General features: G+C 46.7%; 2 protein-coding genes across 7 annotated transcripts in view; one reads left to right on the forward strand and one right to left on the reverse strand.

Annotated features, from left to right (window-relative positions):
• LOC147017344 (dnaJ homolog subfamily A member 1-like) overlaps positions 1 to 3,281 on the forward strand; it is a 45,839-nt gene extending 42,558 nt beyond the window's left edge. For all 3 annotated transcript variants that reach the window (XM_085846925.1, XM_085846927.1, XM_085846926.1), the window contains exon 9: positions 2,450 to 3,281. In XM_085846925.1, the coding sequence (XP_085703051.1) occupies positions 2,450 to 2,674 (225 nt within the window). In that variant the 3' untranslated portion in view covers positions 2,675 to 3,281. The remainder of the gene's footprint in view (positions 1 to 2,449) is intronic.
• A 90-nt stretch (positions 3,282 to 3,371) lies between these two features.
• The window catches only part of SKIC8 (SKI8 subunit of superkiller complex), a 32,727-nt gene continuing 8,626 nt past the window's right edge, over positions 3,372 to 27,472 (reverse strand). For all 4 annotated transcript variants that reach the window (XM_085846928.1, XM_085846931.1, XM_085846929.1 and 1 more), the window contains exons 2-11: positions 24,756 to 24,779; positions 24,640 to 24,667; positions 24,369 to 24,474; positions 21,937 to 22,109; positions 21,632 to 21,780; positions 11,758 to 11,851; positions 9,469 to 9,562; positions 5,045 to 5,137; positions 4,619 to 4,697; positions 3,372 to 3,527 (exon numbers count right to left, since the gene is read on the reverse strand). In XM_085846928.1, coding sequence (XP_085703054.1) covers positions 3,438 to 3,527; positions 4,619 to 4,697; positions 5,045 to 5,137; positions 9,469 to 9,562; positions 11,758 to 11,851; positions 21,632 to 21,780; positions 21,937 to 22,109; positions 24,369 to 24,474; positions 24,640 to 24,667; positions 24,756 to 24,767 — 918 coding nt within the window. In that variant the 5' untranslated portion in view covers positions 24,768 to 24,779 and the 3' untranslated portion in view covers positions 3,372 to 3,437. The remainder of the gene's footprint in view (positions 3,528 to 4,618; positions 4,698 to 5,044; positions 5,138 to 9,468; positions 9,563 to 11,757; positions 11,852 to 21,631; positions 21,781 to 21,936; positions 22,110 to 24,368; positions 24,475 to 24,639; positions 24,668 to 24,755; positions 24,780 to 27,472) is intronic.

Here is a 27,472-nt window from a genome sequence, read left to right on the forward strand (position 1 = left end):
AAACCTTGATAATATGATGGTATATATATCCAAATACATACGTATGCAAAAGTTCTCCACTCAAATAGCTACAGTTATTGTGTATTTTCATCCTGAAAATCGATGCATTCCCAGTGTTCTCTCATTTGAACTCGGATCACGTGTGGGCCACGTGACGCCTCGACAGCCAATATATCGGCTGACATCGAATGCAAATTACGTCAGACTGTCACGTGACCAGCTAAGTTGTCCAAGGTGGAAACTTCCTGCAGGGAGGAAATCACCGGCAGCTGCGATTTTGGATGAATATGGCGTGAGGACGCTCCCCAGTGTATTATAATTCACCAGGACAATGTAGCGAACGAAGAAGTCAAACGTTTTACGTCTGTAAGATGGGATGAATGGAGAGAAAGTGTCAACAAATGGCTCGTCTTAGACTGTCACGAATGACGTTTGGCTGAGAGTGCCGGTGTAAAGATTTCAAGTTACCCCCGGGGGTAGCTTGAAATAGATTTCATCCTACCCCCTACGATTTCAGACAACCCCCCTCAAAACATTTATTTATGTTGTTTATTTACAAAAAATAGCAATGTAATTGATATTAAAAACGAATTGGGGAAAAACTATTGACCATGTGACAGCCTTTAAAGAGTTTGCAATGAATTTTGATTTTATTATGAATGATTTTATTTTAATATTGTTATTAATTGAAATCAGTATTTCTCATACAGTTATAGTTTTTGCCACATTTTTATGAAATCATTCTTCGATCTAGTTGATCCAAATAGACATACTGGAAAATCTTTTTAACCAACTCAGACTATATTTACAATTATGGAAACAACGCAATAAAATCAATGTTTAAGAAAAGCAATGAAAACAGGTTATTTTTAATTCACAATTTCGTTGTGGTGGTGGTGGTGGTGGTTGTATAGCAGCTTAGCTGCCGGGGTCGGTCTCATTTCTTGAAGCGTGACTGTCGCTGATGCAGTGCCCCTCTCCCAGGACACACTGGAACTGGTACTCATTTCGCCGACCTCGGAAGGATGACAGGCTGAGTGCGTAGCCTGGTGTTGGCTCAGTGGTTAGGGTGGTGGCTTGGGATCCTAAGGTCCTGAGTAGTGGTTAGGGTGGTGGCTTGGGATCCTAGGGTCCTGAGTTCGAGCCCGTCGGCCACTGAATTAATACACCGGGGGGTTGATTCATCCTGTCATCCTTCCGAGGTCGGCAAAATGAGTACCAGTTTCAGTGTGTGTACTGGGAGAGGGGCACTGCATCAGCGACAGTCACGCTTCAAGAAATGAGAGCTACCCCGGCAGCTAAGCTGCCATACGACCACCACCACCACAACGAAATTGTGAAATAAAAATAAGCTGTTTTCATTGCCTTTCTTATACATTGATTTTATTGTGTTGTTTCCATAATTGTAAATATAGTGTGAGTTGGTTAAAAAGATTTTCCAGTATGTATATTTGGATCAACTATATCGAAGAAGGATTTCATAAAAATGTGGCAAAAACTATAACTGTATGAGAAATACTGATTTCAATTAAATCGCAATATTAAAATAAAATCATTCATAATAAAATCAAAATTCATTGCAAACTCTTTCAAAGCTGTTATGTGGCCAATGGTTTTTTCCCTAATTAGTTTTCAATATCAATTCAATTACTATTTTTTGTAAATAAACAACAAATAAATGTTTTGAGGGGGTAATCTGAAATCGTAGGGGGAAGGACGAAATCGATTTCAAGCTACCCCCGGGGGTAACTTGAAATCTTTACACCGGCACTCTCGGCTAAACGTTGTTCGTGACCATCTAAGACGAGCCATTTGTTGACACTCTCTCCATTTATCCCATCTTACAGACGTAAAACGTTTGACTTCTTTGTTCTGGTGAATTATAATACACTGGGGAGCGTCCTCACGCCATATTCATCAAAAATCGCCGATCAGCTGCCGGTGATTTCCTCCCTGCAGGAAGCTTCCACCTTGGACAACTTAGCTGGTCACGTGATAGTCTGACGTAATTTGCATACGATGTCAGCCGATCTATTAGCTGTCGAGGCGTCACGTGGCCCACACATGATCCGAGTTCAAATGAGAGAACGTTGGGAATGCATCGATTTTAAAGATGAAAATACACAATAACTGCAGCTATTTGAGTGGAGAACTTTTGCATATGTATGTATTTGGATATATACTATCATTATGAAGGTTTTGTCTACCGCCCCCCCCCCCCCCCCCGATGAGTGGAACGAAATTGCACGATACAGCTTACAGCTGATGGCCTATTGGGGGTCCTTCACGCTTGAATTACGGAGGGTTTTAAATGAATTTGGTATTTTATTCATGGAATTTTTCAAGTCAAACTGTTGGGGGGGGGGGGGAAATGGCTCTTTGGGTTGTCTTTTTGGCTTGTCTTTTTCAGAATCAAATTGCCGATTTATATATTTTCTTCTCACTACAGGTTAAGTTTCCTCCGGCGGATTTCCTGCCGGCAAACCGCCTGGCAGAACTCGAGGCTTTGCTTCCCCACAGGGCCAACCAGCCCCCCTCCGATGACATAAAGGCCATGGAGTTGGTTAGCCTCGAACCGGGGCACGACCGGCGACGACGCTTCCACGAGGCTTGTGATGAGGAGGACTGGCCGTACGCACAGCACGCACCTGGAGTTCAATGCCAGAGTTCCTAAGACACGACTTTGCCCCTCTTTCACCAAAACAACCGTTTTCTCTTCAATTCAGTCCTGGTGCTACTATTGCAAGACTTAAACATATTTTTGTCTTCATCTCAGGAGCTCATCATCCAGTTAAACGTGTCATGTGAAGAGGATTGGTGCAGTTGCCCAAGTGAGCTTTGTTGTGATTTTAAACAATCGCAGCATCAACCCTGAAATCAAGTGTTACATAATTTAAATTTGATGTGGAGTGCAGAGTTTGATCAAATTATTTGAATTGGATGCTTCACTGACATTTCAGGGTTTTGTTATTAAACATATAATCTACAATCTCTGCTAATGACACTAAAAACCACATTTCATGATGACTAAATGGTTAATTTATTACTTTTTATTTTGGAGCCTCTTATTTAAACAATAGGTCATTTGTACAGTTCTGAGATTTGTTTGCCATTTCTTTCAAGGAACGAGGTGGAACACTTTCCTATTTGGCAATGATAAACTATTCAAGGGGAACTTATCCAAGTGACTGAAATGTCATGCTCTTTGGTTTGTGGAATGTGTGGTGGTTGGGGGGGTTGAGCAAAAGTGCATTTACATAATAAAGGCAGCACCAATTACATGACCAGTTCTTTGACAAGTTATACAAATATAACTTGAACCTTTCTTCCATTCCTGCAAAACCTGACTGGTGAGAAATCACATGGGTAAATGTAATGTAAATATTTTATTGATTTATGGGAGGGGAGATTGTCGGAATGTCAGCTGTGCAGGTTGGTCACAATGGGCAATCATATATGTGCATCGCCCGATCATCCGCTACAGACACAATCTTGGAGCCGCTGCTGTTGTACCGGACACCCCACACCTGAAAAGAGAAACCAAAGGTACCCAAACTAAACGAGTTCACACTTGGTGATGACAAGCATTTACAAATGTGAGGAGAAAGCTTGGATAAGCTTGTGGTGGTCTGGTTAAAAATGCATAATCCAAAATGGCACAGCAGTTATAACACTTAAGCTATAATTACATGTTATATGAACTCAAGTGGAGAGATACCCACTCAAGAAGAAAGTTGTAAAGCTGAAGTGCTAAGTTCCAAAGCATAATATTTAACCTTCAAGCATATGAACCCTTTCAGGGGTTTTGGTCCCCAAAACCTGCACTCAGCTTGTGAAAGGTATGCAATTTCCTTTTTTTTTTTCTTTCTGGCATGATGACATACATATGTGGATATACTCACTGACTGTCAGAACGGCCTCCATCCACCTGTTGCATTCCACTTTTTTCGTAATCTGACTTGCTTTATTACATAGCTTTTCTCCAAGCCTCAGTGAGCAGAGAAATGCACTGGGTCAGAAGTCCTTACACATCACATGCAGATGGAACACGACTTGACAAATGAAGCTTCAGTGCAATTGATTAAAACATCAGATGACTTAAAACTGATCTTCACTGTGCGAAAGATTACACTCGCTGTTGCTCACCTGTGCATACCTGTTTACCAACCGGGGGGGGCGTCTTTCCAACTCGACCTACAGGTAGGTTGCCCATTGTGCAGGATTGCACCTTCCCCTGCCAAATGCAGGCTCGTGGGGAAGGCAAACTGACGGGGCAGCTAAGCACTGTTAATCTCACCTGAGAATGCCTTAACTCAGGACTGTGCCTCTACCACCAATGGTGGGCTTTGTGATAAGACGGCCTGATACCGGTACCTAACCCTGTCCTTGTCACTTAGGAGCCACCCTCATGTTGAATAGAGATGCAGGTGGCTTCTTCACTTGCATGTTGGAGTATATAAGTAGCTCTCCCACATGGGTCTGGTCACTAAAATCCAGGATAGGTCACAACCTGGGACAATTTTGGAAATTCAAAAGGTCTGATCCCACTGATAGACATTGACAAACCCCACAAATTATCAGAACAAAGCAATGCAGTTTGTTATTCTTTAACTGTCACCTGATCTTGGTGGTCCAGAAATGTATGTATACATGTTCGTGATGAAGCCTCCCAGACCTTGATGCTTTTATCAGAAGAACTGGATGAGGTTGCAGGGTGAGAGGAAATAGTTAACTGCATGTAGGATGAGGTGGTCTTTCAGTGTTTGGGTGATGAAATAAAAATAACAACAATAATGGGTTGCCCTTCATATCCAAAAAACACCATTTACATGAGACATTGAACCACCAAGTCAATTTGTTTACAGTGCAGAAACTGATTTGCAGACAAAACCCATTCAGCAAAACACCAGGGTAACCATTTATAGCTGGGTTGAAATTTGAATCCAGACACGATAGCTCATAAGTGAGTGGACATACCTCTGGAACCTAGGCTATCCTGCCAACCTGGGTGATGAAATGGTAACAAATGAAAAGCAAAACCTACCTTGAGACAAAGTGTGCATTGTCTGGGCAATATGCCACATTCAGGACCCAGGAGCCATGGCCACTGAGTGTCCCCGCCAGGTTTGCGTGTTGCCTGTTTACCATTCGGGAAATGACAAAAAACAAAACAATGGATAATGGAGATATGACAAAAATAAATGAAGTACTGTGTTTAATATGGCACTTTCAAAATGACATGATCCACCCCAAAATGCTCGGTGCGCATGCACAAAAACCTCAGGAAGCTGAAACTTTGGAGGTGAAATAAATGTATTGTGTCTGGGATGAAGATCGTTACTTGGAATGGCTCGCCAACCTTCTGAAAGATGCTTGGAAAAGTACCTGAGAAAAAGTGCTGTGCCTCTGCACAATGAGAGACTTGGAGAACTTTGACAGCTTGCCAAATGGGCACTTGCTCATAGAACAAACTTCCAACCAGGTGGGTCAATGGCAATAAAGTGGAGGGATGTGTGCTCCACAACCCCCTCCCTTGACAGATTACTACCAGCGAATGGATTGTGGATCTGGACTCGGTTCTTCTGAACACCAATGGTGAGAATATATCTGGAGCTTTGCATGTACAGGGTAAATTTATTCACCATCAATAATGTTGGAAAAGTGTGGTGGGTGGTTGCTTCGAGAGCTTTGACGGCTGTTATAATTTGTTTGGTTACAGGGCCATGAGTGCGTAAGAGGTGACTAAAGGGCATCTGGCCATTAAAAAAAAAACATTACCTCAAAAAGGAAACCATGATAGAGGATCGTCATAGGACCTACAAGGCTAACCCCCGCTTTAGCAGGGAAAATGGCCTTAAAATGTTTTTTTATGTGGTTCTGGCCCCATGAGAATTTTTTTAGATTTTTGCATCTATTGGTGAAACTTGAACCGTCCATGTGTGTAGGTATATGTGTGTTATAGCTACTGCCAACGTGATAATGTACTGACAGTCAATGGTACAAACCCATCACCTCTCAAGCAACAATGATATTTCTCGTAATGTATTCCTACATTTCCATGAGTGGTTTGCATTCAGGAAGCCAACAATTAGAATTCACCATTTTGAAATTTTCACTTTTCTGGTTAACTGCTAAAAACCATGTTTAAAAGACAATTTGAATCACAGATTCCACACCAGCAATGGCAGGTTAAAAGTTCCTGGTGAGCAGAACCGAATCACTGAAATGAAAAGGCACACACAACGTATGTGCAAAAGGTCTCTTTTAGCATTCATATATTATTAATGGTAAAATATTACATCATTTCAATTTAATTTTGACTTTAAAGGAAGTGAAAATTAGGTCAAAGGAAATGGCCACAGAATACCTGCCATGCTTTTGTAAGGAGTCATTTGATGTAAGTTCTGTATTTTCTGGTGTATAAACCGCCCAAAAAGGTAAAAAGTTGGGGGTGCGGTTATTACATGGGAATAGAAAAAAAACAAGATAGTCTTAAAAACGATCAATACTGAATTTCAATTTTATTCCAAATGAAGACTTTTTTTTGGCAGTTGGAACTGCTGTTAAGCTCAATTACACCATTTAAATTTTGAAAATCAATTCAGGTGGAGAGTTTGTGCAATCCACCCCAAACCCACCTGCTTCAAATTCCCTGCTTTCCTTCCTGAAAGTCCCTGTAATGTCCATCTTGTATACCCCGTGTTCCCTGCCCCATCCCTCTCCCTTCCATAGATCTCATGTCTCTGTTCCCCATTGTTTGTCCTTCCCTCTCCCACCCCTCGTGTCATGCCCCCTTGTTGTGAGTTGTGTGTTAGCTCTCATACGAGCCTCGACAATGTACAAAAAAAAGTGTGCAAATTCAATGAAGCCATGCTTGGAAACGTCCGGAGACACCCGGAGTTTTGGTGCGTGGTGTGTATAGAGCCTCGCGGCTCTGAAAACACCAAACACAAAAGAAGAAAACACCTGGTCTCACATCAAAAGAAGAAGTATTCACAATAGCTGGAGTCCAATAACGGAACACCCACCTCTAAGCTTGTGCACAATGTGATGATCAACACTCGTGGTCATGAGAAGCACTGATTCACCATCATGCTCACCTGCACTGCAAATGGTGCACCACAGCTCCCTGCATATGACATGTTGAAGAGGAAGACAATGACCAAAGACAAGTTTCTAGCTGGCATCATTGTTCATGCGCAGCAGAAGGGGTGGATAGATGAGGTACTGGTCCATAACTGGGTGTGCACGGTCTGGAATAGTAGGCCGAATGGCAGTCTCTCCCGACGATGGAGCATGCGAGTCCTGGATGCGTTCTGTTGTCACAAGACCATGACAACTGTTAGACCAACACCGATCTCATCATCCCAGGTGGGATGACCACTCCTGCAGCCCCTCTGTGTCCATCAACAAGCCGTTCAAGGATGGGCTACGTCACTGCTGGTCAGACTGGATAGTGAGTGGGGAGAAGACCTACACCAAGAGTGGGAGCATGAGAAAGGTCGACCTTCCGATGATCTGCAGCTGGATCATTAAGGTTTGGGAGGAGATCCCGCCGAACATCATCAAGCGAGCATTTCTGAAATTCTGCATCTCCAACAACATGGACGGCACCAGAGGACATCATTTGGGAGGAGGCGGCTGCAAAATGACGGTGACAGCGACGTGGACAGCCAAGGGGATTTGCTCAACCATGATTTGGACAAGGAGTTACGTGCCGTCTTCGATGAGGAAAGCATCGACGAGGATTTCCTCGGGTTTAGCTGAAAAGCTTCATTGAAAACCCAAACGGCCCTTTTCAGGGCCACAAATCCACAATAAATATGTATGATACCGGTATGAATCCCTTTCTTTCCTTTTTCAAGTAACAAAAAAAAAATCCTCTGTATAATAAAAAAGAGAAATAAAAACTTCTTGGTATCCTCTCCTTTCAACCTCTTGAAAATGAGAATAAGACTGTTAGACGAAATTAAGCAGACATGGGAGTAAGCATGTTGATACCTCTGTCACTTTGTTCTGTTCAAAGTTAATGTACAAATGTATTTCGATCTGCATCAAAAAATAAAATGATCAATATATTCATTTATTTTGAGGGTGAAAAACGGGTGCAGTTAATACACAGGGAAAAAAAAGTTTTTTTTTTGAGGGTGAAAAGCAGTTACTACACGGCTGCGGTTTTTCACAGGAAAATACGGTACAGGGCATTTCAAAAAAGCGGACTATTTGAGCAGTCTGATATTCTGTCGTTTCTAATGCTCCTCCCTTCTTTCTTGCAGGTTGTGGTGGTGGTCATATGCCATTTCTAGCAAGTAGTCAGTTGGACCCTACGCCAACTACGGTGTGCGCCAACGATACTGTCAGTATTACAATGTTCACACCCATAATGGACCTTCCAATGGGAGTATTCAGCAGTTGTGGAGCATTTCCAAGTACATGGAAGTGTGAAAAATCTAAATAAAGGTAACGGTATCCATCCACCCAGTTTTACCAAGGACCAAGGTAACATTGATTTTGTTTGAGATTCTGCTCTCGAAAATCCGAAGAAATTCCACTATCGGCATTCCCAAGATTCGGCGAGCTTAGCCTCATCTGTGTGGCGTATTCTCTCTGCTGAACTCAAGCTCTACCCCCACATCATATCTGTAAGGCATAAGCTAACTGAATCACATGACAAGTTGGGTAGCAATGTGTGATTGGTTCAGTGACTGACTGGAAAGGTACCCAAATTGGATCAACTCCTTGTGGTTCAGTGATGAAGCACACTTCCATTTGAATGGGGCTATCAACAATCGCAACATCTTCTGGGTGCTGAGCCTCCTGAGGAGGTGTCAGATGTTTCTCAAGGGCCCTCAAGTCCACTTGCTTCTGTGCATTGAATGCCAGACAGGGTGTGCTGAAAATTTCAGAGTCAGGATGAAAGCCTGCTTGAACAGAGGAGGAGCACACATTGAAAATATCAATTACAAACAGTGCAATGAGGGATTTGATAATATCATGGTGTATGCTTTCTATCAATATATCACAACTTACTACCTTTTGTAATTTTTCTGCAATAAAATGTTCAAATGGTCCACTTTTTCAAAACGCCCTGTAAATATGAAAATTTTGATCAACTATTAATACAAGAAACTACATCAAGAAACATGTTTGTGCAAGTTCTACTTTTTGGGATTGCCAACTCAACGACGAGTGCAGTATCGGGAAATCGGGAAGCATGAAAGCACAGATTGATGGGAGGTTTTATATGTCTGTCTCACTTTCGAGCTCTACAAGCTGCATGTTACCAAATCTCATGAAACATTTTATATTGCGATTTACATGCATGCACGTACGCATGCACACCCACACCTCGGCCTCCTCGTTTATCAGTGCAATCCCTTCACATTGCTCCTAACAATATAATTATTGGAGGCAGAGTTAGTTATAGGACTCACAGAGAAAGAAACAAAGAACAGGCTTGGTACTTACACATCGTATATTTTGATGTACCCATCGTCCGACGCAGTCACAAGGTATTGAGAATCGGGAGAGAAAGTCAATGATCTTATGGGCATGGCATGTCCTGCAAGCAAGGAGTATTTGTAACCGGTACGAAGGCACAGCATCAGTTTATTTTAGCTTTCAGACCGTGCAAGTATACTTTACATCTGGGAAGTCCTGAATTTTTTGTTTGTTTGTTAAAGTGATGATATTTTAAAGAAAATAAGTTCAGAATAGGAGGGAGTCACGAATGGCAGCAAAATGGCCAAAATGTGTTGTCCATTTATGAAATAATTTTTTTTTTTTAACATGATATTTTTTTCAGATAGTTATGGAATATACATGAAGCAAGCATGCTTGGCACTACAGATGCCTAGCAGGCTTGCTTCATATATATGCAAATGTCGATACGTGAGTATAAAAAGCATTACGAAAAAAGAAATTGTGATGACAAGACCAAAAAACGGTGGAAACAAAGAAGGGATGGTAACAAATCCAGGCAAAGTCCATCCCTATGTCTTTCTTGTATAATTGGTGAGTGTGTTGAGCAACCTGATTGATTTACATGAGTCATAAGTATGTCATAAACAAATGCCAAATTGGTTGTCTAGTAATTGGCTTGCTGCCATGTACATTGCTGGAGTCTGAGCATGAACACTGACAGATTGAACAAGCTGACATGATGTACACTTTAAAAATTACCATTTTTATTATGTCTCCAGTCACCACTCTTCGAGGGAGAGGTTGAACAATTCACTCCAGCGACGAGTTTGAAGAGTGTATTCAGTTAGGTGCGAGTAGAGTCGTGAAGATTGGCCTGAGTTGATTAGTCAGGTTAGAGTTCTCCATGTGGGATTTTTCTAGCATGCACCTTGGGGAGCAGAGGCTATCACAGTGAAGTTAGAGACAGCGGCATGAGGTCCTTCCTGGCACAGGACTCCAAACAGGTGGTGGTCACCACTTACTGCAGTTATCCCTTCCCTTTAATTCCCATCCCAGCGAGTTTGCTTTGTTCACTTGCTCCCACCCACCATTCCCAACCCAATATCCTCCGTGCGGGCTTGGGATCCTAGGGTCCCAAGTTCAAATCCCACTTGGCCGTTGAATTAGTACCAGGTGGGATTGACTCAGATTGTCATCCAAGGTTGGCAAAATGAATACCAGTTTGCTAGGATGGTTGAGCCATTTAAGTGTCCTGCGTCGGAGTGGCGACCCATCCAGGATTGTGTCCAATAGCCAAGAAGACTGCTTAGGCAGCAACAACGCTCTGTACAAAGTATGGTCCCAATGGATGGATCCATGGAGGATCCATCCATCCATCCATTGGGACCATACTCTGTACAGAGCGTTGGTGCTGCCTAAGTAGTCTTCTTGGCTCTTGGAAACAATCCTGGATGGGTCGCTACTCCGACATAGGATAACAACAAGCTGTCACTCATTTTGCCGACCTCGGAAGGATGACAGGCCGAGTTAACCCCACCTGATATTAATTCAACAGCCGAGTGGGATTTGAACTCGGGATCCTAGGATTCCAAGCCCACCACCCGAACCATTAAGCCAACACCAGGTATAATGGATGTGTGGCCATAAGTCTCCCCTGATCTGGAAACACCTGGTCAGTCAAATTCCAGTAGAGAGCACTTAAGTTTTTCCAGATCAGGGGAAGAGTAGAGATGTATATATATATATTTTATCCTTATTACTTAATAGGTGTATGCTCATTACTTGTTCTCTATGAAGGCTTCTGTCAGGACTTGTGCCTCATGTCCACTCTAATAAATGATCATGCGTGTGCGTGCGCGTTGAAACTGAGGTTGCCATCTTTGTTTGCCATTTGGCAGGAAAAAGCACCGGGTCGTGATGCTTGTTGAAATTGCCCAATAAGATAATTTGGAAATCTTGGGGCAATAACCCATGTGCGGTTACCATTTGTGAAGGTCTGCACACGTTCCAATACTGTACTCCAATTAATTATTTTATTATACCATTTGATGACCATGAAACACGAGCAATCTTCTCGATGTTCAGTTTCACTGGAAAATAAATTTTTTTCTTGTCGGATTTGCCATGCAAGACATTAAACGAAAAAATAAAATGCAAAGTGTCATTCATCATTCACGTTACACAGCCTGTTGTCCACTTTATCCACACAAATGTGATGACCCCACAGTGTCGAGGTAAACTGGTGTAACGTTTGTGTACCATTTTGAAGATTACTGTTCCATTACATAATGGCAGAATCGTCCATCGAATATGTTAAAGAATGTCAAGTCACACCTTCCAACGTGTGCAGCAACTTGCCGGTGGCCATGTCAAACACGTTTATGATTCCATCGATCGCACCACTGGCCAAGCACTTGCCGTCGGGGCTCTGTAATACGGGAAAAGACCACCACCAACACAACATATTCATCAATATCCGACATCCGTCAATATTGGGGTTGTGCCCATTGGGTGCTTCCATCTGAGGTCCTTGCTGCTGATGCTGCGATCACAGGTTCACATCTCATGTGCTACATCGATTTGTCCAGTGACTATCAGAGCGTTTTGCAATTCATGTCCAAGTACCTGATGTCTCTAAATCTTGTCCCAGTCCAACTGTTGATATATGTATGAGGATGGTTTAAGGGAAATGGGGACTTTTTGTGTGTGTAACATGAAAAAAAAAATCGTTCATTATGCGGAAAGTTTCTGCAATATTGTCCATTCAATATATTGTTGTGGTTACCAAATTCGCAAACCACCATTCAGGTCCCTTAGGTGAGATATCTCCGTAAGTATATGTGTAGTTAGGCCCAAACCCGTTGTCTAGTGGGAATACATGTCATTCATGCGTGCTGCGACTCTTCAGGAGAGCCGTTTTTCTTTTACTATCTTTATTTTGGACCAACCACCATGATTACCACCGCCAACCGCGTCTCAACAGTCGTCACAACATCAACCACCCACCACAACGCCGCTTCACCACAACAGCCACGACCTTTCCCGTCACACCTCGCAACCGTCGCATCGCCACCGTTCTTGCGCCGCTTGTGGGTACCGGTGTTGGACTCGTGCAGGGCGCGCGCCGAACAGCGTGTACAAAACCACGGATTTTCCGCTCCAAATACGGATCAAAAACGACACACGCCCACTTTTGTTCCGTCCAATCGGTGAGCGAGGGGCGATTTGGCCCCTCCTCCAGGGCGTTGGAGGGCGGTCGCTATATGCAAATTCATGGATCAAAATGCATTCACGCCCACTTTTTCTCGGGCCAATGGGGAGCGAGGTGAAAGGTCGAAGGCAGGGGGTCAAAGGCGAAGCCACGGGGCTTATATAGGCGACCGCGTTCGTCAGAGAGTTGGTCGTCGTCGTCGTCGTGTGCGTTGGAGTCGGAGCGAAGAGGACGGAGCTGTGGAGAGGCGGCGAGGGCAGACGAGGGGGTGCTCGCGTCGTGCCGGGAGCTGCACACCAGGGAGGCCGACGGCGCGACCTGGTCGAGGTGGAGACGCTCGTCGCGGGACTCGAGACAGAGTAAAAATCCTCCTTACCCCGAGCATCAGCAACCCCCTCCTGTTTCCCCCCGCGCTGAGATAGTGCGACCAAGGGGGCCCCCTTCCCACCCCCTACCAGACACTGTCCGCGAGGCCCGCGGAGTTGAGGCACCATCGCCGCTCCGCGTCTCATCACCAGACGGGTAGGCCCGACCCGGTCTCGGCCTCAGGCCCGCCTCATCCTTGAGGGTATTCTTTTTCTTGGTTTTGGGTATGTGTTGTCGGCGCCGTCTGTGAAGTAAAATTGTATAAGTGTTGCCGTGTCCTCGCGTAATCGGTATTAGATCTGCATTGTCGCATTTGCTTTTTGTGTAAAATTGCATTGTGTTTCTCTTCTTTTCTATGTGCTTTTGGTGGAATTGTATATGTGTGCTTTCCGTTCATCGCGAATAAATGTGCTTTGTGTTGAACTGTTTCCCGCTTCGCTTCGTCATTTCTTTCATTGAATCCTCATCTTGCTTCACGTAAAGGGTTGGTAGTGGGCTGAATACGCCCGATAATTAATCGAACCGTCGAGGCCGACGATAACACCGCTCGGTTATCCCGATAGTACGGAACGGGTCGCTTAAGTGGCCCGTGTCCGAAGTCGACCTGCGGCGAGGTGCGATCGCCCGGTCTACCCTCCGTGTGGGTACTTAGGTAGGTCGAATTTGGCGAGCAACCCTATCCCACGCGGGGGCCGATTGGCTCGATCGCGGTGAGACCGAAAGGTCCACCTGTGACTGGTTCCCGGCGTTAGTCCGAGAGGGTCACGACTGGATTGTCCGTCCGGTGGGCGACGTGCCGCGATTCGAGTTACGTGGCCGTCAGCATGCCGGCGGGCGCGAATCTGCAACACTGGTGTCAGGTCGTGCGATACAAATCCATCGCCCTCCTCGCGGCACTGGTATCGGAGAACAGGAAAACGGGCTCTCCTGTCTCCAGCTAAATTCACGGGAATCGGTCCAGGGGTGAGAGAAGCGACCCCCGATTCCCTCCAAATTACGAGCGATTCAAATTAACCCTTTAAGAGAAGCAAGATGGCGTCTCAAGGCGAGCGGGAGCCGGGGGTATTAGAAATGGATGTAGAATGCGTAGGATCCATGGCCCAGGATGGAATGCCCGTGCAGGAACATGAACTCGTCCAACTGAACCCAGAGCCCGAAATAGGTGCGGCAGCGGCCGCGGTGTATGACACCTCCCCTCCCCTCCTCCACCAAAACCCTTCCCCGATCCCTGCCGAAACGGCTCACCCAAGCGCACCCGACATGGCCCAGCTATGCGCCATGCTGGCGGCAATGACAGCGAGAATGGATGCGAATACACAACAAATGAACGAAAAGATGGATGCGAATACACAAAAATTGGATGCGAATACACAACAAATGAACGAAAAGATGGATGCGAATACACAAAAATTGGATGCGAATACACAACAAATGAACGGAATGGAAACAAACATGAAGGAAGAAATGAAAGAGCTACGGGGTGAGACGCAGAACATGGGCCGATGCCTGCAGGCGGGCATGAAGGCCGTGACCAGGGAGCTGGGAATGGCGACTGCACGTGTGGGAGCAAACGAGCTGGAAGGGGGTGCAACGGCTGACAGGCCCGCGGTGGAGGCGGGTAAAAAAATAATTCGGGGGGCGTGTTGGGCGAGGGTCGTGACAGAAGAATCGACGGTGACCGAAAGGGAAAAATTAAATGGGGAGACCAAAACGTGTGAGGCGAGTCACGACCAGGTGAGTTCGGTCGTGCTTTACGAGGTCGAGGGGAGGAGTGCTGTGGACAGGTGCACGGAGAGCTTGGGGGGTATAGAGGCCCCGGAGACCCTTGTGGGGACACGAATCCCCAGTGTGGTTGTCCCTGTGTGTGTGGTGCAAGGTGTGAGTGCGTCCCCGTGTGTGGAAGCGACCCTGTGTGTGAGTGGTGTGGTGGCGATGGTGCCAGGGTACGTGCTTCCCAGCACGCCGTGTGTGGATGAGGCACCGTGTATGAGTGTCACCGTGTGTGTGGATGAGGCACCGCGGTTGAGTGCCCCCGCGTGTGTGAGTGAGGGACGGTGTGTGGATGAGGCACCGCGGGTGAGTGCCCCCGCGTGTGTGAGTGAGGGACGGTGTGTGGATGAGGCACCGCGGGTGAGTGCCCCCGCGTGTGTGGGTGAGGCACCGTGTGTGAGTGAGGCTGTGTGTGTGGATGAAAGTCAGTGTGAGTGAAGCACCGCGGGTGAGTGCCCCCGCGTGTGTGAGTGAGGCACCGCGGGTGAGTGCCCCCGCGCGAGTGAATGGAGCACCACGTGTGAGTGGTATGGGTTATGCAAGGGAGACCGTGTGTGTGAGAGAGCGGTATGTAAGGGAGATGTCGGTTGGCATGCGGGAGCACGCAGCCGCGTCTCCCGGGGTGAATGTGATGGAATGGACTGTGAGCGTCGTAACACGCGGGAGTGCGTGTGTGGAATGGTGACGACGGCGACATGTGAAGAAAGAGAGCCGAGTAGCGGCTGTAGTTGTTTCGGGGACCGTGCCGGGTTCACCCAGCAGTGAGCACGCGGTTCGTGCTGTGCAACGCACGAGGCCCCCACGTACTCGCTTGCGAGAGTGAAGTCCCGGTCCGGAAACGCACGCGGTGGATTTGCCGATCCCGCGGACGGACAAAGTTTAGGCAGGATAACGGATTTGGACCGGACGGGTTCTCCACGCGATCATGTGTGTTAAGCTCCAACGGGCAAAGCACATGTGTTCGCGTGGGGAACCCCTCGAGACGTGGGGCTTGTGTTTTTTTTTTATGCGCACGGTGACGCCATGGCTGCACGCGGGGTTGGAATCCGGCAGGAGGGGTATCCCTGCCGAATAGTACCGTCCAAGCAGGGACGAGGAACACGTGCAGCTGCATGACGTCACGGGCAGGTGTAAAGTGCGCGAGTTGCCGCGCTGGTGATGCGCATGGAAAAAAAAAAAAAACAAGCCTCACTTTCGGGTGCACAGGATTCCTGGGCACAGGATGGAAACTAGTTAGGGGGAAGGGTTAGCTTAGCTAGACCGGCTCCATGGGGCAGGGGTAAGTCCTCATGGGGCCCGTGGAATGGATTAGTTAGAGGGATGATAGCGAGATTTAGGTTGGGTAAATAATTAATGGGATTATTTTGGAGACAGAGACAGACTTTGGATGTGTAGTGGGGACGTAGCTTAGCTACGTAGTGTTAAAAGGAACGTGCTGTAGTTTAAGGGACGACGTGGGAGCACAGTTAGATAGGGGATGTAGTTAGGAGGATGGCAGAGTTCAGCGGTGTGTGTGTTGAAGAGTTGTTGGTGAGTGAAGGGGAAGCATGTGCTTGGTGAGTGAGTGAGGCCAGCGGGTCTGTGTGTATGGAGCGAATGGGGAATGCATGGTGCGATGAGTGATTGGGGGGAGGAGTGACTCCCGCCCAAGGGACCCCGGGGTCAGTGTAGAGTGAGTTAGCTGGGTTAGTCAAATTGAAAAATGGAGGTCGTTTTGTTGTTGGTGGGAAAGTAGGCTCGAGACCCATTTGGAGGGGTGCAGGAGCCCTGTTGACGGGCTTGGGAGCGTGGCTGCGAAAGGTGAGTATCGCTGAGTGGGTACCCCGGGCACCAGGCTAGTCGGCCGCGGTAGGCCAAGGGCCCATGGGGGGCCGGGATAGCGTAGTGGGCACGGGTGCGTCTGCTTGGTGCGGGGGCCCGGGGCGCCATTAGCCGCGTGGGCAGTGTTGTGGGCATGGGTGACCCTCGGAAAGGGGCCTGGGAAGCCAGCCTGCCACTAGTGCGTTTCAGGGGAGGTGCCATGGGGGGCACTCCCCGGTGTTAGGGAGCTGGTAGGCTCGGAGGCAGTGTAGTGCCCGGGGGTGCCATAGCGGGAGATTCGGCAGAGGGTCGTGCCTGCCAAAGGGAGCCACGTGTCCCAGCCAGGAGACCGTGTGAGGGCACGGAGCGAAAATTGGGGGGCGAGGCCCGAAATTGTGAGGACACCAACACAGGCGACGGGAATCTGGGTTTATAGAACCAATAGTTTAAGCGAGAGGCGCTTGTTGAAAGCCCCGGGGTAGTTTAACAGTTAAATGGTTAGGGTAGATTAGGAGATGTACCCCTCCGCACCATCCATCCCCTCGCTGTCGTTGTGGGCCGCTGGACCCACTTGGTGTTAAGATCGCCAAACTCTGGGGAGGCCATCCTGGGGCTTCGTTGGGCCTCGGCACAGGACGCTAGCTCTCCCTTATTCCCCTCCGGGAAGGGAACGTAGGGGTTGGGAGTAGGCTAGGTGACAGGATAGGTTAGCCGAACAAAGACGATAAAGGGGGTTAGGGGACGATTTATAGTGGGGGAGTAAAAATAAAAACAACAAAAAAATAAGTTGGGGCTAAATTGGGGTTTGACAAATTAAGGGAGTGGGTATGTACCGTGACAGGCAAAGGCGATAGGTTGGGAGGGAGACAGGTAGGTAGGTCCGAGCCCGCCTTCCAAGTGGCCAGCACCACCGCACTCCCTCCACCAACCTCCACTGAACGGCAAAGGCTGGCCAACTTCATCTGCCGGCTGGCTGTTTTTCTTCAAGGCCTGTGCCAGCCCACTTCATCGGCAGCTGTTGTGTTGCTGCAAGGCCTGTGCCGGCCGGATCATCTACAGCTGTGGTACTTCAAGGCCTGTGCCGGCCAGTTCATCTGCCGGCTGTGTTTGCCTGCAGCGGCCTTCTTCTGCGGGCTGTGTTTGCCTGCTCACCTTTGCCATGCCCACTGCCCATGTTCACCAGCCCCGTTCAATTTTTGCTTTGCCCCCCCTGTTCATTTCCATGTGCGCCAGGATCAGAAGGCAACAGTTTGCAAGCTGCGAGAACTGCCCTGTTGGCAGCTACAACACGGGCCTGCAGTGGCGGCCCGTGCACCGTGTTTGTGTTCATCAATCTATTCGTTGTGTTCATTGCGTGTGCCACTTGAGCTGGCACGGAGACTGCATTTGTGCAGCCCATGCACCGTTGTGGTTCACTGCGTTCAGTTCAAACCATTCATCCATCCATTCGTTGTGTTCATTGCGTGTGCCACTTGAGCTGGAACGGAGACTGCGTTTGTGCAGCCCATGCACCGTTGTGGTTCACTGCGTTCAGTTCAAAAAGGAAGGCCTTGGACTGCGTGTGAGCAGCCAGCCACGTTCCCTGTCACCTGCATTGTTTTGAGCCAGAGACTGCATGCGAGCAGCCTGGCTCCCTGCTAACTGCTTTCTTTTTGCAGAGTTCATTGATCCTGGGCCATGGTTTAGTGTAAAATTTGTAAGTTAAGGTTAAGATGTACTGTAAATATGAGTGCGCCCCCGGCATGTCTGTCCTAGCGCCGGCAATTTTATTTAAGTCGTCCGTGTGAGTGAGTTTGTTTAGGTAGTTACTCAGCCCTCAGGTTATTTATTTTGGGGACACGAATATCATGAATGTCGCACTCAGGGATCCGTAGGTAAAATGTACTAGGGGAAAACTACACATGATGGCACACGAAAATTTGACGACTCGGGACGAGTCTGTAAAAAGGGGAGGGGGTAGTGTTGTGGTTACCAAATTTGCAAACCACCATTCAGGTCCCTTAGGTGAGATATCTCCATAAGTATATGTGTAGTTAGGCCCAAACCCGTTGTCTAGTGGGAATACATGTCATTCATGCGTGCTGCGACTCTTCAGGATAGCCGTTTTTCTTTTACTATCTTTATTTTGGACCAACCACCATGATTACCACCGCCAACCGCGTCTCAACAGTCGCCACAACATCAACCACCCACCACAACGCCGCTTCACCACAACAGCCACGACCTTTCCCGTCACACCTCGCAACCGTCGCATCGCCACCGTTCTTGTGCCGCTTGTGGGTACCGGTGTTGGACTCGTGCAGGGCGCGCGCCGAACAGCGTGTACAAAACCACGGATTTTCCGCTCCAAAAACGGATCAAAAACGACACACGCCCACTTTTGTTCCGTCCAATCGGTGAGCGAGGGGCGATTTGGCCCCGCCTCCAGGGTGTTGGAGGGCGGTCGCTATATGCAAATTCATGGATCAAAATGCATTCACGCCCACTTTTTCTCGGGCCAATGGGGAGCGAGGTGAAAGGTCGAAGGCAGGGGGTCAAAGGCGAAGCCACGGGGCTTATATAGGCGACCGCGTTCGTCAGAGAGTTGGTCGTCGTCGTCGTCGTCGTGTGCGTTGGAGTCGGAGCGAAGAGGACGGAGCTGTGGAGAGGCGGCGAGGGCAGACGAGGGGGTGCTCACGTCGTGCCGGGAGCTGCACACCAGGGAGGCCGACGGCGCGACCTGGTCGAGGTGGAGACGCTCGTCGCGGGACTCGAGACAGAGTAAAAATCCTCCTTACCCCGAGCATCAGCAACCCCCTCCTGTTTCCCCCCGCGCTGAGATAGTGCGACCAAGGGGGCCCCCTTCCCACTCCCTACCAGACACTGTCCGCGAGGCCCGCGGAGTTGAGGCACCATCGCCGCTCCGCGTCTCATCACCAGACGGGTAGGCCCGACCCGGTCTCGGCCTCAGGCCCGCCTCATCCTTGAGGGTATTCTTTTTCTTGGTTTTGGGTATGTGTTGTCGGCGCCGTCTGTGAAGTAGAATTGTACAAGTGTTGCCGTGTGCTCGCGTAATCGGTATTAGATCTGCATTGTCGCATTTGCTTTTTGTGTAAAATTGCATTGTGTTTCTCTTCTTTTCTATGTGCTTTTGGTGGAATTGTATATGTGTGCTTTCCGTTCATCGCGAATAAATGTGCTTTGTGTTGAACTGTTTCCCGCTTCGCTTCGTCATTTCTTTCATTGAATCCTCATCTTGCTTCACGTAAAGGGTTGGTAGTGGGCTGAATACGCCCGATAATTAATCGAACCGTCGAGGCCGACGATAACACCGCTCGGTTATCCCGATAGTACGGAACGGGTCGCTTAAGTGGCCCGTGTCCGAAGTCGACCTGCGGCGAGGTGCGATCGCCCGATCTACCCTCCGTGTGGGTACTTAGGTAGGTCGAATTTGGCGAGCAACCCTATCCCACGCGGGGGCCGATTGGCTCGATCGCGGTGAGACCGAAAGGTCCACCCGTGACTGGTTCCCGGCGTTAGTCCGAGAGGGTCACGACTGGATTGTCCGTCCGGTGGGCGACGTGCCGCGATTCGAGTTACGTGGCCGTCAGCACGCCGGCGGGCGCGAATCTGCAACAATATGCTACTCAAGGCATTCTGCAGAAAACAAAGATGGCGACCACCAGCCTCGTGTAGCCTGGGAGAGGTGTTTGTCATGAAGTTCCTTGTATGGTGTATACGAGCTGAAATTCAGAGTTAGACTGTCTGCACAATGTGGTCGTGTATGGTTTTTTTTTTCCATGTCGTCGTATGTTTAAATGGTCCAGAGTTGAAAACGGTCACGAACTGGTGAGCGACCTTCACGAGCATTCCGACATGCAACAACTGCTATCGCTCGAATATCAAATGTGTTTGACAGCTAATTTTGTAAAATTGTCAAATCACCACGTGGGAATTGTATCATCATTGGATGACATTGTTGGAAGTGAAGAAGCAATCATTCATTCTAACATGGAATTCAATAAGTTTGGTGTGTGGCGGTTACAAAAGTACATGGGTACTCCAAGGAAAATTGGGTTACGAAGTTTCACATCACTTCTTCATTGATGAAGTTTCGATGAAACACTGCGATTCTCATCTCTGAAATAAATACCCACTCGACGCACATCTGCGTGGCATCAAGTTTACAAACGATGCCGTCAAAGCACGTGTCCTGTGGCAGCATACACGTCCCAAAGATTTATAATCGGGTACAATCAAGGTGCTGCATGGATGGGAAAAGTGTGGACATATAGTTGGAGAATGCCTTGAGAAATCAGTGAAAGTATAATCAACGTGCTTGTACTGTATTTGATGGAATTAAAAGTACCGTATTTTGCAGCGTACAAGTCAATTATTCTTTTCCCGGAAATCTCGGTCACCACTTGTACTCACAATTGACTTATCGATGGTTCAATGCAGTGCTGATAACGATTCTGTAGCTTGTTTTAAATACTTCACCTCCATACGATAATAAACCTGTTGAAAAGCTATTTACATTCCTCATGTATCTGAAAGGTCGTCCCACAAAGTACCAAAAATATTCATAAAACAGCTCATTCATATTCATGACCCTCAAGTACCGTATGCGGTGTGTCGTGAGTGTCAGAGAGGAATTGACACCTCTGTTGTTCTGACCGAATGACAGTGTTGTGAACTACCAGAGTTGATCGAGCTTTGTCTTGTACTCCAAATCAACTTCTCGATGAATGAAAAACAAAAATGGGTAAAATTAGCCAATTCGACTTGTACGCAGAAAATACAGCACGTCAACTTGGAACTACCCTCACACAAGCTCCTTTATGAGCCTGAAACACGAAGAAAACGTCTAAAATCTTGGTGGAAGTCGAGGTAATCTCGGAGGAGAATTACTCGGTCACGACAGGAATAACAGTAAAATCCAAATTGTTCACTGATGATCTTCAGGCAGGGGGTAATTTCCCTGCATCGCGTGGCCTGCACGTCACACTGGTCCACAGAGTGTGGTTGAAAGGGTTGGGTTTGGAGTTCAAACAAAAAAAAATTGGGAAGAAAGGTACTTACATATGCGATGCTGAGAATAAATTTCCCTCTTGTGTCAAAAGATGACTCTTTCTTCCCGCTCTCGACACCAAAGATATTCACTTTGCCCGTGTGACTTCCGGTGGCCAGGAATTGCGAGTCCGGGGAGAAGGCGACTGACCAGGCGTCCACTGGACTCGAAGCACACAATTGATGCACCATTAATGTACATACGTTATTGTACACATGTGAACACATTGCAATACGTACGAGATATCAAAGGTTTATCGCAATGAAACACAAAAGTAAATTGAATGTATATCATAATCAAGTCGATCCTTACGCACCGGGACCTGCATCGATGGTTTTTAATTCTTCTCCAGATTCCAGGTTCCAGATGTGCAGTCCAGCATCAAGCGAGCTGGAAGCAGCCAAGGTCCCCGTGTGGCTGATGTCCACAGACACTACTCCCAGCTGGTGACCCTCAAACGTCCACTGCAGCTCTAGTTTATCGTCCATCCTTGAAAAATAAAAACAAGTTCAATATTTATCCTTATTCTGATGTACCCTACTCTACTACAGAGTGTCGGTGCTGCTGAAGCAGTTTCTTGGCAAGGATGATTTGCCATTGCCTTCCCAGCAATAGTTAGGGCAGGAATTTGTAATTTGCTCATAGTGTCAGCGATATCTTGCCGACTATTTGCGAAAGATACCGTGGGATCTTTTGCGTTTTTCCACCAACTAATAATGTCGGAAGACGGGACACCTGTTTAACATCCATCCGAAGGATAGCATGCACATTAATTAAACACCCTGCTTGTGAAACACCAGGTTGACACTTAATAGCTGGGCTGAACTTCAAACCCAGACTAGACAGCTTAGAGGTGAGTGTGTGTACCTCTAGTCGAGATCATCCTGCCAGCTCTGAAGATGTATACATTACCTTTTTGCAGAATAAACCTCCATAACAGTGGAGGATCATATATGGTCTTCAACAGAAATGACAAACCAAAAAGGTGGTTTTTCTTGTGGGGCATGCCACTGACCCCCCCCCCCTTTTCCCTCCCAACCCATCCCCTAAGAAAATATAGAGAATCAACAAAAATGGTCAAATCGTTACAAAATTACACTTACTCACTTTGATGCTCACTTCTGAGCACTTAGCTCAAGGTACTGTGATCTCATGATGAAATCCTGTGTGTCTCAATTTGTCTAGATTCTATACTCATGTCTGCAATTGGTGTAAAAGTAGAATCCATCCGTCCATCCAACGGGACCATACTCTGAACAGAGTGTTGGTGCTGCCGAAGCAGTCTCCTGGACGATTGGGCACAGTCCTGGATGGGTTGCCACTCCGATGCAGGATACTTGAATGGCTCAATCATCCCAGGAAGCTGATACTCATTTTGCCGACCTCAGAAGGACGAAAGGCTGAATAAACCCCACCTGGTATTAATTAAACGGCAGTAGAATTTGAACTCAGGACCCTAGAATCCCAAGCCCACCACCCTAACCATTGAGCCAACACCAGGCATAAAAGTAGAATGATTCCTCCTAATGTTGTCCTACATGTATTAAACAACATCCACACACTGAGAAAACATACACATGAAAATATACTAATTGCAGATCTGGTCTAGGGGATAAAATGGGGGATAATAGATTACAATAGTTATTTTATCGTACAATAGTTGCATTGCCTGTTGCTGTTCTAATCCTTTTGGCATTTTGAAGAAATCTCATTTTGATTTTTTTTCTTTTCTGTTGGGGAACCAAAACACTTCCCTCTGAGCACTCATGAATGGGGTCAGGGGTCATTTAATACAGTATTACCCTTCACATAGCTACAAAGGCTTAGGCACTACAGAGAGATTTAAAATAAATAAATAAATATTTTTCTTCAAATAATGTCTTTGCGTAAAGCACTCCCCAATGCTCACTGACAAACCTCTGAAAGTTTGACGAAGATCCGTTTGGCCATCTGAGAAAAATGGCCTCACCCTCATGCTCGTGGACCGCCGCAAGGTCGGCCCGAGACCAACGAACCGCGAGACCGACGGGGATAGATTGCGCACGCCATCACCTGCTAACCTGATGAGATCACCATCCTCTCAACTTCCCCTCCTCACCCCCAATAATGGAGATCTCCATTGCAATATTACAATTTTTTTTTCCATTTCAGTTACTATTGCAGCTCGGGATATTATGTCTAACAAAACATTCCTCTTCCAGGATCATAATCACTGGCTATTATATTTCATTTTGAAACACCCTCCGTGTCTGGGAGTTGGTGTTGCTGTCTACACATGTCGAGAACTCTCTCTATTCCTAACTGCCATTACAAGATCAGCCACTGGTGGGTGGACGAGGTTCAGCCCCTTGACCCTCTCGGCCTCCTCATCAGCCAGAACCTCTCCCAAGCCGACAATATAGCAAACCTGCCTCCAAAGCTAAAAAAAAAGAAGCTATCTCACAGATTGAAGTTCTTATCCCCCACCCCCACTATCAAAAATAAATATGCAAAACCTTTTCAGCATGCAGATGTACTGACTAATTCAAACGAGCTGGAATGTCCTATATTTACTTACGAAAAATCATTTTGTTTGCAAATGTATCAAAGGATCGAGATGATCATAAAAAGCTTCATTATCTGGGACTTCGTCTACACTCTACAGGGTAGTTTAGTTTGTTCAGTTGGTATGCTGATCATTTCGGAAAGTTGAATATTGAAGATTTTAACGAGCACACATTCAGTAAGGGTGAAAACACAATAACTTACCATTTCCAGCATTTTACCATGTCGTCAACAGAACCAGTGATGATGTTTTCTGATCCGTCTTTTTCATTTTTACCCCAAGCCACTGACCATATGGCATCATCATGGGCTGGTAAAACAAACAACGGTAATCAAAAAAATATATATATAAATTCAAAGAAACCTTTCATTAAAAAAAAATTGCATTCTGCATTCTCATCATTCATAAAAGCAGATAAGCCATCATATAATATGTGAAAACAACATTCCATGTGTTGTTTCAGATAAGCCTTACCATGCTCTTGCTTGAACAATATACTGTACTGGAAATGAAAACAATATATGCTTAGTATCAAAGTGAGCTGGAAAGAAAACTTTCAAAATGAAATTTTAAAATAGAATAGCACATACCTGTGTGCTCATTTCAAAAATCACCTGGATGAAAAACAAAAAAAAAACAACAAACAATTAGTCACTTAAGCAAGCACACTCAGAAATAAACAAAAAAAACAAACAATTCAAATATATGAACGGTGTCATATAACTAGTGTCAGGATTTGTTTGATGAACACTGTTGGATGATTTCACTTTTCTCTTTATTTTTTTTTTCCTCCGTTAAACGTAGAGTTTCATGAACAATGGACGACTCAAAAACAAGCTGCCATTGTGGAGCTCGACGGTGCCTTCAGAAAGTATTCACACCCCTCGACTTTTTCAAATTTTGTTGAGTTACGGCCTGAATTTAAAATGGATTAAAATAAAAAAGATGGTGGTGAACAGCTGTTTTGAAGACCTGCAGGAAATAGTGGGATTGAGGAGAGTGTGGGAGTGTGTTCCAATGGTGGGATGAAAGAGGAATGAAAGAGGAATGAAAGAGTGAAGGTGAGCAGTGATTCTTGATTTTGGTAGTTTTACCAGAAGGGAGTTGCTGGCGGACCTTGAGCGCCCTCGGGAAATATGGGGGGGGACATATCTCAGACAGAGTGGGGGGGGCGAGGCCGGAAAGGAGACAGAAGAAGACAGAAAGACCACCATCCTGCCTGCAGTGAGAGAATGAGAGGCCCAAAGTCTCAGCCTCATCGCGGGAGATACCAATGATCCAAAATGCCTTGGTTTCCACAGCGTGAAGCCGAGAAAGGTGAGAGGCGGGAGGTGGGAGCATCAGCCCAGAAGGGAGAGCAGTACTCCATCAAGCTGTCGATGAAAGCTTTGTATGTGGTCAGGAGCTCAGGAGTGCCAAGGAAGGACTTTGCACGACGGAGGATTCCCAGTCAGTGACTGGCTTTGGAGGCCAGCTTCGAAACGTGGCTTTCCCAGGAAAGAACATGGCAGATAATGAGACCCAGAAGCTTGAATGAAAGGACTTCTTCCAGAGGATAGTTGAGAAAGTAGATTGGGGGGGGGGGTTCCAGATGGTCCTTTCAGAGAGACAGAGTGAGAGTGTGAGATTTGTCAGGGTTGAAATATACGTTCCTCGTGTTGGACCAGCTTGTGATTTTATCCAGATCTGCAGAGAGCGAAGAGGCTGCTGCTTGCCGGTCTGAGGGATGAAAGATGATACGGCAGAGGATGGAGTCATCAGCAAAGAGATAAAGAGGATTTTCCAGAGAGTCAGGGAGATCAGGATGAAAACCATGAAAAGAACAGGGCCCAGAACACTGCCTTGAGGAACTCCAGCCTGGATAGGAAGAGGGGATGAAACAACTCCATTCAGGGCCACACGTTGGCTGTGACATGAGAGGAAGTCTGCGAGCCATGAGTGATGTCCTTGGATATCATAGGTTGAGAGTTTAGTGAGCAGGGCAGGGTGCCAGACTGTATCGAAAGCACGCAGTATGCCTCAGGAGATAGCTCCGATTTCATGTCTGACATTGAGGACATCCATCCATTGTTGGGAGAACAGAAGCAGCATCTCCAGGGTAGAGTGACCTGCTCTGAATCCAAATTGATGATCGGAAATCAAGCCATTGGATAAGAGGAAGGATTTAATGTCTGCAGCGATGATAGATTCCATAACCTTGCTGATGATTGGGAGAAGGCTGATTGGTCTGTAGTTGCAGGGATCTGTTTTTGCATATTTTTTCTGCAGAGCGGTAATGTTTGCTGATTTCCAAGCAGATGGCAGATGACTGAGCAAATGAAAGGGTGAATAGAACAAAGAGAGGGTGAATAGAACAAAGAGAGGGTGAGCAAGAGCAGAGGAGCAGGTTTTTAGGACACGTGGGCTGATGCCGTCTGGACCGGTTGCAGATTCTGAGTCGAGGTTTGACAGCAAACTCTCCACTTTGTCAGGAGAAAAGGACACAGAATCCAGGAACTGGGTGCTGACTGGGTAAGGTGAGTACAGAAAGCGATGGGTTTGGGACACAAGATTTCGAAGCAAACACCGAGTTTAGACATTCAGCCTTTTCACGTGCAGTGTTAGCTGTGCGGCCATTTGAGGTAAGGGAGGGATGGAGGGGGAATATAAACCAGGAACAGACTTAACTAAATGCCACCAGGATTTGGAGGAGGTAGACAGTACAGGTTTGAGAGTTCAGTCTTGAGATTAGAAAGATGTTGTCTGGCTCTCCTGAGGGTAGATACACACTTGTTCTGAGCTTTGTGGAAGGAACTGAGATTGCCCTCAGTTGGGTTTGCTTTCCATGAGGCGAAGGCAAGTTATTTCAGGACAATTGCCTCACCACAAGCTTCAGTAAACCATGAGCGGGAGGAAGGGTAGGTTAACTGAAGATAAGAGGGGATAAATCTGTGCATAAGGGAGAGCAAGTTTCTTTGAAAGAATTCCCAGGATGAGTTGATGTCGGAGAAAGTAGAGATGGGAAACCAGTCTAGAAGTTTGATGGCTGCTTGAAATCCCTGCCATTCAGCCTGAGTGAAATTCCAGACTCGACGGCACTGAGGCGGTTCTTTAATAACAGCCAGAGAGATGTTTACTTTGACAAGCACATGGTCAGATGAACAAATTGGAGCAAACAGCAGATATTTTCAGGGAAATTGGTCAAAGTCAGATCCAGAAGAGGATGGAGTTCAGTTGGTTGAGATCCGGGTCGGGAAGTTGACTGATTGAGTCAGTCCCAATGAGTCACAGAAGTCTTTTGCTGAAGTGCTTTGGCAGGTGAGGGAGG

This window comes from Eptatretus burgeri, chromosome 11 (assembly GCF_056783735.1).
Source record: "Eptatretus burgeri isolate ZD-2024b chromosome 11, Ebu_testis_v1, whole genome shotgun sequence".
In the NCBI taxonomy this organism is placed as follows: Eukaryota; Metazoa; Chordata; class Myxini; order Myxiniformes; family Myxinidae; genus Eptatretus; species Eptatretus burgeri.